Here is a 14,616-nt window from a genome sequence, read left to right as displayed (position 1 = left end):
GAAACAAAAACATTTTTCCTTTTAACCTAATTCTCCAATACAACCCGGATAGACCTAAAAAAATCAAAAAGAAAAGTCTAAAAAAATAGAGTCAAGAGAAATTATGTAACACTTTACTGCCATTGACACTGGAAATAAAATTCTTTTCCACCCTCTTGTACATTCACTTGTGACCAGAAAAGAAACTGATGCAAAAACAAGGGAGGAATACACAATTAAGCAGCAGTAGGAACTAGCAAATACCTTGCAGAAAGCAGCAGGTATGCATGTAAAAGGTACAATGTTGATCACAAAATTTCCATCTCTCTCTTTAATTAGCCAGAATTTTACTGCTGCTCGTCTTCTGGCAGCTCCTCCCCGAAACCCCGTTGAGCGATTCTGTAGTAAAGTATACCCATAGTTGCCATGCAGGCCCTGCAAATGATGAAAACAAACTTACATTAGCAAATGCAGCTATCAAAAGAATATCTGTCAATTTATGATGTGCCGTAACAAACTACACAAATGCACTTATGAAGTGCAGTAGATGACTTAAGCTGCAGGTAAAATACACCCATGGCCCCTCAATTTTGCGTAACTTCAAAACCGGACATAAAAGTCCCTGAATTTTGACATAAAAGTCCAAATGACCGTTGACCAAAAATACCGGTAAATCACAATCCTTTGTTCGGGGGTATCGTATGCGCAAAGTTGTGGGGCCATGTGTGTACTTTACCCATATGATTTACCTGCGATTTATGTTGTCAACCGGCATTAACGGTCATTTGGACTTCATGTGTTGTATTTTACCTCTAAATGGGTGTATTTTACCCCTAAAGATCCAGAAGAGGTTCATGCAACCCATAAATACCAAATGAAGAATATCATATCAACCCATTGAAGCATATCCTATTGTGACACTCATGATGAGGACATTATATATATGATTAATGATTCGGAAAGATGTGCAGCAGGCATTACATGATTGCTATAAAGAGAAGGATTTTTCTTGGATCCATTCTTGATTGTCTTTGCCTTGTACGAACTTCTGGGGCATCATCTGTGTTTGCTGCATCTTTGCGTGGAGGTGCAGTGACTGGTAAAGTTGGTAAAGCACTTGACCAGAAGGGAAGCAATGCTCTGAGGAACTTATGCCTGAATGGACCTGAAACAGAAGAGTTGAAGTTGGAAATTTTAGACAGGATATAAAGCAATCAGAAATTAACAGGCATCAATATTATTATCTACATCAAACAATTCTGACTTGTGTGATGAATACCCTTGTTCATAGTATTATTTGAATCAAGATTCTGTAGGAATAATGATTGGAAATTAATACAAGGCATAATCAAATTATAACAGGTGTCAGGTACTATTATTCCACACCATTTAATAACCTAATTCCCCAAACCCATCTCGTTTTTTGCGATCCATATAGCTCATTTCCCATTCAGGCAGACATCCGTATGGGCCTTATTCCCACTAAGGCATGCAAATTTCATAGCTGCAAGAACCAATTTATTGGCCGTGGATGGCCAACTTAACTATATGCTTTATGATGAGCCGTATATGCATGATTTAATCTTATATCATTATCTTTGAGAAGCATAGCAGGAAAGCATAACAGAACTCATAGTATGTAGGAATAAGTTGTATTTCATAGTAAGTCTCACAAGTTCCACTATGTCATCTGATCTTTTTGCTTATTCAACTCACCCCTTCGGCTGTACTTTTTACGATTCCCATCTTCATCATCTGCATAGTATAGTGTTTCAGAATTTTGCCTCTCAACAACATGGATTCCAGCTTTACGTGTTGTAGCAACAGGCTGCATTGCATTGAATAAAACATCCCAAAACAAAAGAAAATGAGAATGAGAAAAGAAAATGAGAATGAGAAGTATAGAGACAAGATTAATTGCTGTTATATGTTCATGAAGTTTAGTTCACTGATCAAAATATTTGTTTCAAATAAATGGCAAGAGATGAAGAAAAAGGAAAATAAGCAAAGAGATGATGTAATCTCTTACAACAGGAGGACTAGAGGTCTTCAAATAATTTCCAGCTGCACTGGGGCTATCAATCTCTATAATATCCGGTACTGAAATTTTAAGTTGTCCTGTTCCAGATGCAGATGCGGCTGCTACACTTATTTCCTCTTTTGTCGCAGAAGGAGATGAAGAAATCGCAACCAGTGGATCCGAGGCAAATGCAGGAGGTGGCGCAGGTAGTGAAACTGGATGATTCCCAAACAAGTTTTTCTCCAAACCAGTCTGCATGTTAGCAAATAAAACTTCTTAAAAACTCAACTAAACATTGAAAAGACCAATGATTAATTATTTCAGCTCTCATGAATCTATTTAAATGTGGGCCCCTAGGTTAAGCTATCACAAATGGCAACAGCCCCATTCCTCACTACCCCATTGTGCCATTGGCAAATAAAAAGATATTCAGCTCTTGTTTCAAGAATCCTTCCACTGAATGGCACGTACTATTAATAATGTCCACACCAGTAATGAAGAACCACACCTCAAAATGAAGAAACATTAAACATGATTCTCCCTTTTGCATATACTACAGTCTAGAGCTCTTAAACAAAGTAAACACGGTGGGTTGGGTCTATTCATGACAAATCTCAACTATCATGTCATTATGATAGTTTGGTCTTTCATGACCATGCAGCTGATACATAACTCATAAATTTCCCTCCATACTGGAGAGAGAATGCACAATAGGATCACAGTACGATCAGCCACCCAAACAAGGAAAAGTGGTGAAATAATATAACTGCGCGTCATTCTTACAGCCATGTGGCCACAGGACCTTAATTTTCAGAATATCCAAGTGATTCAATAAGACATCTTTATACAGTTGCTCAAGAGGGATACAGAAAGCATATAAAATTATAATTTGCAAAATGAGGCAGAAAGGAGGGTAGATGCCAAAACTTGTGGGTGTCTCACCCAACAAAACAGAAGTGTAAAGATGAAAGTGGTTAATAACATTGATATCTCAATAATAAGTGCACGTCAAAAGCAAGATAAGCATGATTAATGACCAAGTTCTGTGATTTAATAGATATTGAGTTTATCGAGCAAATCATTATCAAATGATAGTACAGGTTGTCATTGAACAGGTATTAGCTTATAGTAATCAAAGGTTCAAGCTTAAAGTTACCTGCATGATAGCTTCTTTCAGCTTTGAATGAAGACGGGATCCTGAATCTTTAACACTCTTTGGAGGCCATATCTGAACCATTAGAACACCGTACGAAAATAAATTAGGTATACCAAAAACATCAGTGGAGCCAACTTCGAACGAAACAAGCATGAAAAATAATATATTCCTTTTATTTTCTTTGTTTGAACAAAATGTTCAATGCAATACACCAGCAACAAGGTAGGAAGAAGCCAAATAGCATTTGTTTTGTGATTCTAATTTATTGATAACAGTTTATATAGTAAATCTAATGCAGCAGAATCCCTGTCAAAAAAAAAAAAAAATTCTAATGCAGCAGAAGCAGTAACAAAATTGTGATGCTATGTGAACTTAGCACCAAAAACAATGAGCATTCCTACTAAAGCTCGATTTTTAACCTGATACTAGACAACTGAGTGCTAACTAATTATACTTCTGAGAACAATTGGAAGAATATATAAAGAAAACAGTATAAACTAAGTAGACAATATAGCATCAAACTACACGTTTACAAGGAATTACTCACTATTAACTACCAAAAATCCCAGCTGAACACGGTTGAATTGCACATCCAAAGGGTATTGCATCTCATCATACAAATAATTCACTAAAGACTAACTTTTTGAACAGAAAATTAATTCAAAAGAGCATTCACCGCCCTATTTATAAATAGCAAACCACTAAAGCAAGCATCCCCCAAAGTTTTTACAGATCCTAACAGCCTACGAGAAAAGAGAAATGGCAAACAGGAATACATAAAAATAGGATACAATTGGCAAATGTTTCTCGGAACATCAAGTGTGAATCAAACTTTCGAGAAAAGCCACTATGAAGCATCAGAATTGAACGGACTACACAAATGGATGAAAATATTATTTTAAATCTAAGCCCTTGCCAGTAAATGACACATCCTCATTATATTTGAGTTAACATCTAAGTAATTATCAAGGATTTTACAACTTTTATCTATTTGCAAGACTATCTCTTGCACTCTTTCGATATCCAACTTTTGTGTTCTTTCGGCCTGGATTGATCACATAAAGGGCGGCCCGGTCGCATTACGCGTCCCCGCTGAGCGAGGGTCCGGGGAGGGGTCCCACCACAAGGGTGTATTGGGGGCAAGCCTTCCCTTGCCAATTTAATTGGCAAGAGGCCGCTCCTAAGACTCGAACCCGTGACCTCAGGTCACACGGCAACAACGTTTTACCGTTGCGCCAAGGCTCGCCCTCTCCTGGATTGATCACATAAACAATCAAAATTCAACTCTATTTTCCTAATAGAGCACTAAAAAAACAAATTCTAGTCATTAGCAGAAAAAAAAAATAGTGTCTGAAGATAGAATAAAAATATAGCTAGCACAGAATACAAAATTGAGTTTCAAGTGCTCTTACCGATGTTGAACATGAAGGACATGCGTATCCAGCTGGTGCAGTGTGTGGAGGAAAGCTCTTGATATGTGAAACCAAACAATTTGTGTGTATAACATCTACAATGGAGCCCAATAAGAAATATATGTCACCTTGTGCACAGAAAGATATACAAGTTAAAGTACACATATTTGTGATAAAACATACGCAGGCAACCCAATCGGGTGGTTTGAGACCCGGTTCCCTCTTCAAGCACAGCTTGGCATGAGCAACATTTGGAAGGCCAATCATACTCTCCATCTATTACCCATTCTGAGTAAGTACGAACCTACACATTGATCAGAAAAATTATAGAGAATTCCTTGATTTATTAAATATATAAGAATTCCAGGTTTTATGAATGCTAGTAGCATATGCATATAAATAGTATATGTGAAACAAACAATGACAAGTGAATGAATGTACTCGCTTATCATAAAATATCTCTGATTCATTGACATTCGAGAATCAAATCCTATAAATTGATTGTGCATCACATGACAAACATTTGTTGGAAAATATAGCATTTAAAGCAAAAACTTAATCAAGTAATTATAACGTAATAAGCAGATTATTAATGACATTTGAATAATTGAAGAGATAAGTTTGATAAAAATACCACACATATTTGATGCTCTGTGAAGCAGATGCATTCCCCACAAACAGGAACCTTGTGCACGAAACAATATAGTTTTGTTGCCTGAAATAACAAAGCACACAAACATGAATCCTCATCCTTGGAAACATAAAAGAAAAAAGAGAAAATAATATCAATCTGATCTCCTGAGCCCTAACTGCCAATCATGACCAACCACCATGAAATACTACCAATATCCCACAGCAGTTCAAACTCCACGGGAAACCAAACCTCTAGATTAATTCATTTTGCTACTAAAGTATTGATTACAGTTCAATCAGAAAAACTATTTCTAGGATAATCGGCCAAACACTTGACTATTAAACAGAAATGTAATCCCAGCTGCCACCCGCCAAAGAAACACAATGCAGCTGAATAATCAGCAAAGCGCCAGTTGATTAGTTCCTAACTGGAGCTTCATGTCAGTAAAATTTAGTCTGATACCCAATTCCAATTAAACTGGAGACCTATAACAACATCGACCACCTTACACCAATCCCTAACACTTTCCCTTAACATCAGATTTTAATTAACCGGACTAAAATTAATCCAGAAACAAAAGATCAAATTAGATTCAAACTAGCCCTGCATATCAGGTCATAAAAATAAATCAGATCTAAAACTCGCATCGACTAATTGTAATTCCAGAACCAATTGAATCACGAAGAAGAAAGAGAGAAGTACCTTCCGGCATTTGCAGACCACCATTGCAGGGAGGAATGGATGAGGGAGGAAATGAAATAACCGTAGACTAGAGAAGTAGAAGAGGAATTTGCATAAATTAAGTTAGGGTTTAAGCGATCAAGAACAGGGAAGGAAATTGAATGAAAGAGATCTGTTTCAAATTTGTGGTTTGTTTTGGGTTAAATTGATGTTTTAAGTAAGCTCTCCTTGTCTCTTCTCCTGCATTTCCAGTTCCATTTTTGCTATAAAGATCTGTTTTCAGTTTTTTCCTTTTCTTCGACATTACTTGTAAATTGTAATTCATTAATCAGGATCTTGAGCTTGGGCTTGGGCTTGGGCTTGGGCCTGAAATAGCCCAACAATCTTATTCCCTTTCCTATACTTTTTACATAAATATCATAATTGACTATAAAACTGCAACTAAATCATATCATCAAACTTAATTATCAATATGTCATTTTTTTCTATATATATCAAATAAAATATACTTTTACATCTAATTTAAAAAGTTTAAACCACAATTTATAAATCTCAAACTCTTGACAATATATTCTAGACCCCTAATTTATAAATTTTAATCTTTAAAAATAATAATTTTATTAGTTTGATATAATTCAAAACTATAACTTGATATAATTGTAAATAGTTTTTCAAAACTGAATTACTACGTAAATTTCTCATCATATACTTGGGCCATTTTTCACTTGTTTATTACTTGAGAAAATTAAGCAGGAAGTCAACTTTAGAATTTATTTTACAGTTATTTATTTATTTATTTATTTTGTGTCTATTATCACACGAAGGAATGTATTTTAAATTTGAAATATCAATTTCTCATTTTATTTTTGTTTTTGTTAAATCCAAAATAATGCATTTCATAGATGAATAGGATTTGCATCCTCAAAAATAGTGTTAGATAACCAATTTGGCACAACTAAAGACAAAAAATCGCTAGCATTGGAATAGGCATGTCTAGCTACCAAATGAGCAGCCCTATTCGCTAAACGACTAACAAACGATACTGAGAAAGTAGGATTAGATTCAAGGATAACTCGACAATCATGAATGAGCGTTCCAAATTCTGAGATATCCTTTTTGTTGGAAAGAATTGCATCAATAACAAGTTTGGCATCTGATTCAAATTCAACATGTGTATAGCGCATAGAAGCAAGCCAGATCATACTCGTGCGTAAAGTTAATGCCTCAACCACCTTAGGTGTTCTAATACTAGCAATGCAACTGCTGCTACAAAACAAAAAGGTACATGTGTCATCTCTGATAACTGCTCCTATACCGTCAGTTTCCTTAAAGATAGCACCGTCGACATTGCACTTCACTGACCCCCTTTTCGGCGGCTTCCAATTTACCCTTTCCCGAAACTGGTTAAGATCATTATTTGCTCGGTTTTGTTCAGATACCGGCGGACCAGTCGCCGTTGCTGATGCACTGGAGGATGATCCAGACGCCGCGGCTGCAGTCGTGGATGCTGTTTCCATAGTCGGGGCATGTGGTGCGCTGGTTCCAAGGTGATTTCGTTGTCTATTTTTCGATAAAAAACCAGAATTCACCCCTGGCTTATTCTACTGATAAGCCCGCCAATCCCGCAGTTCATCGATGCCATATCGCCAACTAATGTCCACCGGCCACCATGTCAAGTGCCAAAGGACTCCGTTATTGTGATCCCAAATGGCCTTTAAAGCACAACAGAGTCTGTCAGTGAACTCCAGATTCGGACCACAAATTGCCTGCAATAACCAATCTGCAAAATTCATCCCGTTAGTTTGTAGGATTGGGAGGCTGGCTATTCGCCAAATATCACCTACAAAACAACAATCAACAAATAAATGGTTATCCATTTCATCATGCTCCACACACACATGGCATTCAGTTGTGATTGGTACGCGTTGTTGGGCCAGTCTAGCCCGAGTGGGTAGGCTGCCCGAGCAAATTCGCCATATAAATAGCTTCAGTTTAGAGGGCATATTCAGACTCCAAATCCTCCTCCATCCCTCATTCGCTAACCTCTCCTCTTCCACCTCCAACCCAACAATATAACCCGAATGCACATTGTAAAAACCATTTTTTGACCAGTTCCAGACTCTTCTATCCTCACTGACAGTGAAAGGCAAGATAATGTCACAAATAGCATTCACTTCAACTTCACTAAAGCACCCCTTCAGTTTGTCCACATCCTATCCCCTCCCATTTTGAAGTAATAAATCAGCAACTCTTAGGTCTTGTAATCCAGGGACCAAAAAAGAATTTATGCAAAACTCGCTCAGTTTTGGTACCCATGCATCCTTCCAGACTCTAATTGAACTACCATCTCCCACCTTCCATATTATCCCTTTTCTAAGTATACCCAGGCCACTCCAAATACTTCTCCAAACCACACTAGGATTATTGCCTAATTTAGAGAAAATCAAGTCTTCCCGCGGTAAATATTTCGCTTTGAACATTTTACTCACTAAAGTATTTGGATCATGTACTAATTTCCATCCCTGCTTACCTAAAAGGGCCAAATTGAATAAATGAAAATCTTTGAAACCCATACCCCCTAATTCTTTAGGTTGGCATAGCCTGGCCCAATCAAACCAATGAATGTTTTTTTCCCATCAGGTTTCATACCCCACCAAAAGGAGTTCATCATTTTTTGCAGTTCGTCACAAATAGATAAAGGTAAGAGGAACGTACTCATACAGAAGGTAGGTAGAGCCTATGCCACTGACTTTAACAACAACTCTTTGCCTGCTTGGGATAAGAATCTAAAGCTCCAAACTCCGAACTTTTTCCTCAGCCTATCAACTAGAAAGCTAAAAATCCTCTTCTTGGATCGCCCAATTAGCGAAGGCAAACCCAAATATCGGCATGTATCCAGAGGTGCATCAACCTTCAATATTCCTTTGAGCTCGTTCTACAAAGTAATTGTGACATTAGCACTAAAGAAAATACCCGACTTGCTCAAATTCACAGCCTGACCGGAAGCCGTCTCGTATTCAGACAAAATACTCATTACCTTTCTAGCTTCATTTGTTGTTGCTCCAAAGAACAGAAAACTATCATCATCGAAGAATAAGTGTGTGACTGAGGGTGCCCTTCTGCAGATTCTACACCCTGAAATTAAACCCTCACTTTCAGCCTTCGTTAGCAATTTAGAGAGAACTTCAGCACACAGTATGAACAGGTAGGGAGAAAGTGGATCCCCTTGCCTGAGTCCCCTGCCAGGGATAATTTGATTAGAACACTCTCCATTCACTGACACCTTATACCTAACCATTGTTATACAAAGCATCATCCATCTGATCCAGGTCTCATGAAAACCCATGCGAACCATCACCAATTTCAAGAAATTCCAGTCCACCCTATCATAGGCTTTGCTAATATCAATTTTTAGGGCAGCCTGCCCAGAGGTTCCCCTATTCTGCCTTTTTATAAAATGAATGCTTTCAAAGGCCACCTGCACGTTGTCAATTATTGACCTTCTAGAGACAAAAGCAGATTGAGTTTCCCCAATTACTTGTGGAAGAACACCCTTCAACCAGTTAGCCAAGGCCTTTGCCGCTATTTTGTAGAGCACATTACACAGGGAGATCGGCCGAAAATCCTTAAGCATTCTGAGATTCTCAATTTTGGGGATAAGCACAATTGTAGTGTCATTGAGATCAGGTGGGAATTGCCCATCACTTAGCCATTTCACACAGGCCGTTCCCAGTTCCTTTCCTATTGTTTTCCAAAAGGATTGGAAGAAACCTGGATTTAGGCCATCAGGCCCAGGGGATTTGTTTGGGCTCATAGAAAACAAGGCATTCTTGAACTCCTCTATCTCAAAATGAGCCGTAAGCATGTCGTTTATCGATGTGTCGATTACTACTTCAATAACATTCACGGTGTCCGACCCGACCGTCCCAGTTTCTATGAAGACTGACTGAAAATACTGTTGTGCAAAACTCAACATATCATTTTGATTGTCGACAATTACCTCTCATTCATCACTGAAAGATGCAATGCGATTCTGTTGCCTCCTTGCTTTCACACTAGCATGAAAAAAATTGAGTATTTTGGTCACCCTCTATCAGCCAAAAGACCTTAGCCCTCTGTTTCTAGAAGCTCTCCTCTGCTTCCAACACTTCATTGAGTTTTATTTTGGCAAAGAAAAATTGGGCAATTGAAGTCCCATCCCTTTTCCCATCCAGAGACTCCATTTGTCGCCTCCATTTCCTGACCTGGCTTTGAAAACGCACATTGAAATTTTTTTCCCAATCAACCATTTTTCTCACACACTCCTTCAACTTCTCCAGCACGGGTCTGCAACCCTGCCCCACCGACACATGTGTCACAAATTCAGTAAACGTAATCTCATTTAGCCAACTATCTTCAAAATAGAATCTTTTCATTCGCTTATGTGCTGTTTGCTCCAGTCTAAGCAAAAGGGGAAGATGGTCAGAGTAGTCTGTCATGCAAGTTTTAAATTAGTAATTAGCAAAACGATCCAACCACTCAGCCGAGGCAAAACCCATGTCCAACTTTTCTTTCACCCAGGCCTCAGTTCCCCTCCATCTTTCCCAAGTGAAAGAGCTACCTTTCAATTCTAGTTCCGACAACCCACATTCCTCAACTGTTCTACAAAAATACTGCATCAAATAAATAGGGAAAATAGCTCCCCCAAGCTTTTCATCTGCCCGCAGAATGTAGTTAAAATCCCCTATTACCACCCAAGGAAGGCGTGACTCACCAGTAATTCTCCTCAGTAACGCCCACAATTCAGCATGTCTATTACGGTCTGCAAACCCATAAAAACCCACCATCCTCCAGTCCCCAAACGACGCATCACTAATTACCACATCAATATGATGCTCAGAATAGCTTTTAACCGTAGTCTGAACCCTTGCTTTCCACAGTAATGCTAATCCACCACTCCGCCCTTTTCTATTCACAGAGAAAGCCCCCTCATACTTCAATTGTTGTTTTATAGTAATTATCCGATGATCCTCAACCAATGTTTGCATTAGAAAAATAATATCCAGGCGTTGGGAAGAAACTACCTCTTTCAAGGATCGAACTGCCTGGTGGTTTCTCATACCACGACAGTTCCAACTTAAACAACTCATTCCACCTGGCGGCCCTATGCACGAGGGCTCGCCAAAAAAATTCCTTTAGGAATCCCCTTATCCGAGTCTAGAATAGAAGTTCCTGTCACTTTTGCCTCTGCCGAAACCCCCTCCCTCTCCTTCCCATCCCTTCCCCTTATCCGATTCTAGAATAGAAGTTCCTGTCATTTTATTATTTTTAATTTGAAAAAATTGCATTTATCGGACATATTATTTATTTAATTATTTATTATTTATTTCAAATTCATAATTAAGGTAGCCATTATCCTCCCTCCATATTATTGTTTCCTTTTCTGTTCTGCGTTTTCTGTTTTCCTTTTTTATTCCGTTGTTTATAAATTTCATTTTCTACCGTTTATGCAATCTAATGAGGACTTATAGTAATGTCGTTACTCATTAAAATCTTCTTCGATTTTCTGGGTTTCTTTTACAAGTGTGTTCTTCGAAATTTTCAACGGTTGAACCATTGTTTATTTAGCAAGTTGATTTTTCATTTTCAAATAGTGATAATTGATGTAGATTTTGGCTTTATTGTTCTATTAATGCATAAGTATATTATGACTATACAAAGAAGGTATCTTCTAATTCCTTCTATGTTCGTTGTTTTTGTTCACTTACTTTATTGGATGTTTATTTTTCATTTTCCTTTTTGTAGCGTTTCTGGATACTATTGATGAAAATCATAGTATTTTCGGTTCTCATTATAATCTTTGGTTTTTTTTGGCTTCTTTTGCTTGCGTGGGTTGCTGGAAAAAAATTCATGGCAGAAACTGTCATTATAATTCCACCAAATGTGCTTGTATTTAATTGATATGTAATCTTGAGTTTACAGTAAATACATGGAGTATTTATATAGCTAGGAAAACTTAACTAAGATATGGAAGATTGAGAAGCATATTCTAAGGGGTTAGTAATCCTTTACTAACAGATATAATTTGAATGAGATTTAATATCTCTTGACTAGGTAAATGCAGTTAGTATGTAAATTAATATTTACCATGGGGTAAGGGTAATTATCTCTAACATCCCCCCTAAAGTCGATGTCTCGGTAGAACTTATAACCTGGAGTGAAGCATCTGGAAACGAGTAGAGGACAAAGGCTTGGTGAGTATGTCAGCGACCTGATCATCAGTGGGAATGAAACGAACACTTAGGAAGCTAGACTGAACTTGTTCGCGGACAAAGTGATAATCAAGCTCAATGTGTTTGGTACGTGCATGGAATACCGGATTGACTATGAGGTAAATTACACCAACATTGTCACAACATAGTTGAACAAGGCTAGGCATCGGATATCCGAGGTCACGCAGCAAGGAGCATAATCAGAGAAGGTCGACCGACGATCATCAGGACACCCTCCCCAATCACTGTCAGTGTAACAGTGAATTTGACGAATTGGAGTAGGAGAGAATGTGAGAACAGAGTCAAAAGTTCCTTGTACATAACGAAGGACACGTTTGACTGCTTTCTAGTGTTCATCCGTCGGGAAGTGCAAGAACTGACATAGTTTATTGACGGAAAAGGCAACGTTTGGACGAGTGATCATGAGATGTTGAAGGGCCCCAACGATACTACGGTATTCTGTAGGGGATTGAAGCAGAGTACCACGTTCCTTAGACAAGGCGGGAGTGGTGGCCATGGGCGTAAGGCACAGTTTACTATCAATCATTTTGACACGGTTGATAGGGACGTTTTGTCCATATCTTTTTACCGTGATTTACAATTTATTTTGAGCTAATAATTGAGTTTAATTACAAAAATAAGTGTGTTTTGATTAAATAATAAAATAACAATAAAATATGTACTTTCGATAATTTTTCATTCCCCTTTTAAATATTTTAGAGGAATAAAGAATCAAGTAATCTCGGTGTTCGTAGTTGTGTTTTGCAGGTTCGGGATAAACACACGAGACACAAAGGACAATGGAAAAATGGCCGAAATTCCAACTTCCACGCGGAGCGTGCCTCGCCTCACGCGGAGCTTGTCAAGTCATCATGCGGTGCCCACTGAATTACGGTAGTCAATCTTATCCTTGTCCCAAATCAACTTCAGTCCACACGGAGCGTGACATGTACCACGCAGAGCTTGGAACAGTGAGAAACGATTAATAAACTCTAGGAGCTCATTCATGCGGAGCTTGGGCAGTTCCACGCGGAGCATGGATTGGGTCCACACTTGGGTATCCAGTCTTCGAGTGTGTGAACTCTGCAACAAATGAAGAATACCCATTCTACGCGAAGCGTGCTCACCCTCACGCGAAGCGTGGCCTGAAAAATCAATAGAAAATGTGAACTATCCCAAAGATCTTTGTAATTATGATTATGCCCCCGAGCTTGATTTGTGTATAAATAGGAGTGCTTGACACTCATTTAGGCATTCAGATTTTGTGTAATAAAACTCTATCACCTTGAGAGCTTGTGTAATCATTCCGTTACTCCATTAAAGTTCCATTCCATCCTCATTCCCCAAGCTCGAGAGTGGAGGGCCTAAGAGACGGCTTTGAGTCCAGTTAGCTAGTTCTAAGGGCTGATTCTTCTTCCCTTCCTACTTGTTAATTAGCTTGCACTCTTCTTATGTACTAGGCTTGGTTGTATTCCGCATTTACGCGTTCCACAGTTATAATTTATGATTTGCAATTTCAGTTTCTTTATACGTGTTATTATTTATTACTTGCTTTGATATTGATAATTGATTATTGTGTAGGTTGATTACGAACTCCAAAATCCATTAGGATTCATATAAGTGTTGCTTTACCGGAATCGACAAACCGGAAACCGTAGGAATTAACAAGCCACGGAACTTACGGGCTCTAATTTCTGATCCTAAGAAGAATCACCTTAAGAGGGAGCCACAATCTAAGCACTTCACGGGGTTGGTCAGTTTATACATAACCGTCTTTGCAAGAGTAAACAATTACTTGTATATGTTCTGAAATAGTATTTATTGTATGTTGTAACTTATCATTACCCATTTCACTTCACTAGAGTTTGAACTACACAAGTCTGTTTCACCTATAGTTTAGGAGTAGTTATAGTTGTCATCCAAACCCAAAGCTAAAGTATTCAGATAACGTATAGAAACAAGTTGTTTAATACTTGTAGGTATAAATCACGTGGATTCGATACCTGGACTTAACCAGATTTATTACTTGATACGACGGGGTACACTTATCCCTTAGTTGTCGCGAAGAGACTGCTAGTTCTCTACTCGCATCAACGATCCAGAATGTTATTAACATACTTGGCATGACTTTGTATAACGAATCTCTATGCCTAAAAAATAAGACGTCTGGTCCAAGTTATGTATGGAAAACTCCATTTCAATAAGAGAAACATCATTCGTAATGAGAGAATGGGTGCATGTGATGAGAATGTCATCCACGTAACATAAAATGTCTGTCTTCTCATTACCTTGACGACGCACGAACAAGGAGTTATCGGTAAGGGACATGATGAAACCAATAGTTACGGGCGCTGGCTCCCCCTATCATTAAGTGACCAACTTCCCTGATCTTACGGCACTGGACTGATTTAGCCCTCATACATGGTCTTATAACTTTGCAAAAACATGTGTTTTTGGTAAATAGTCATCTGGGTCTAGTCACT

General features: G+C 38.3%; 1 protein-coding gene across 1 annotated transcript; it reads right to left on the bottom strand.

Annotated features, from left to right (window-relative positions):
* LOC136227712 (uncharacterized) lies at positions 1-6,178 on the bottom strand. The gene is made up of 9 exons (XM_066016454.1): positions 5,904-6,178; positions 5,202-5,282; positions 4,751-4,871; positions 4,568-4,662; positions 3,156-3,227; positions 2,009-2,251; positions 1,696-1,807; positions 961-1,144; positions 1-414 (listed from the first exon to the last, which is right to left on the bottom strand). The coding sequence occupies exons 1-9, from the start codon at positions 5,925-5,927 to the stop codon at positions 327-329; spliced, it is 1,020 nt and encodes a 339-aa protein (XP_065872526.1). The 5' UTR covers positions 5,928-6,178; the 3' UTR covers positions 1-326.
* Between the last annotated feature and the right edge of the window lie 8,438 nt (positions 6,179-14,616).

Source organism: Euphorbia lathyris, chromosome 4, assembly GCF_963576675.1.
Source record: "Euphorbia lathyris chromosome 4, ddEupLath1.1, whole genome shotgun sequence".
NCBI lineage: Eukaryota > Viridiplantae > Streptophyta > Magnoliopsida > Malpighiales > Euphorbiaceae > Euphorbia > Euphorbia lathyris.
The sequence above is the reverse complement of the archived record's forward strand: the minus strand, read 5'-3'. Positions and strand labels throughout refer to the sequence as shown.

What these genes read in the sequence shown, in the direction of transcription:
- LOC136227712 (XM_066016454.1), bottom strand. Translation starts at nt 5,927, where the DNA reads ATGGTGGTCTGCAAATGCCGGAAG. An exon ending in GTCCTTCATGTTCAACATCG is followed by an intron (nt 3,228 to 4,567) that starts GTAAGAGCACTT and finishes CTAATGGTTCAG; the next exon opens with ATATGGCCTCCAAAGAGTGT. An exon ending in TAAAAAGTACAGCCGAAGGG is followed by an intron (nt 1,145 to 1,695) that starts GTGAGTTGAATA and finishes CTTCTGTTTCAG; the next exon opens with GTCCATTCAGGCATAAGTTC.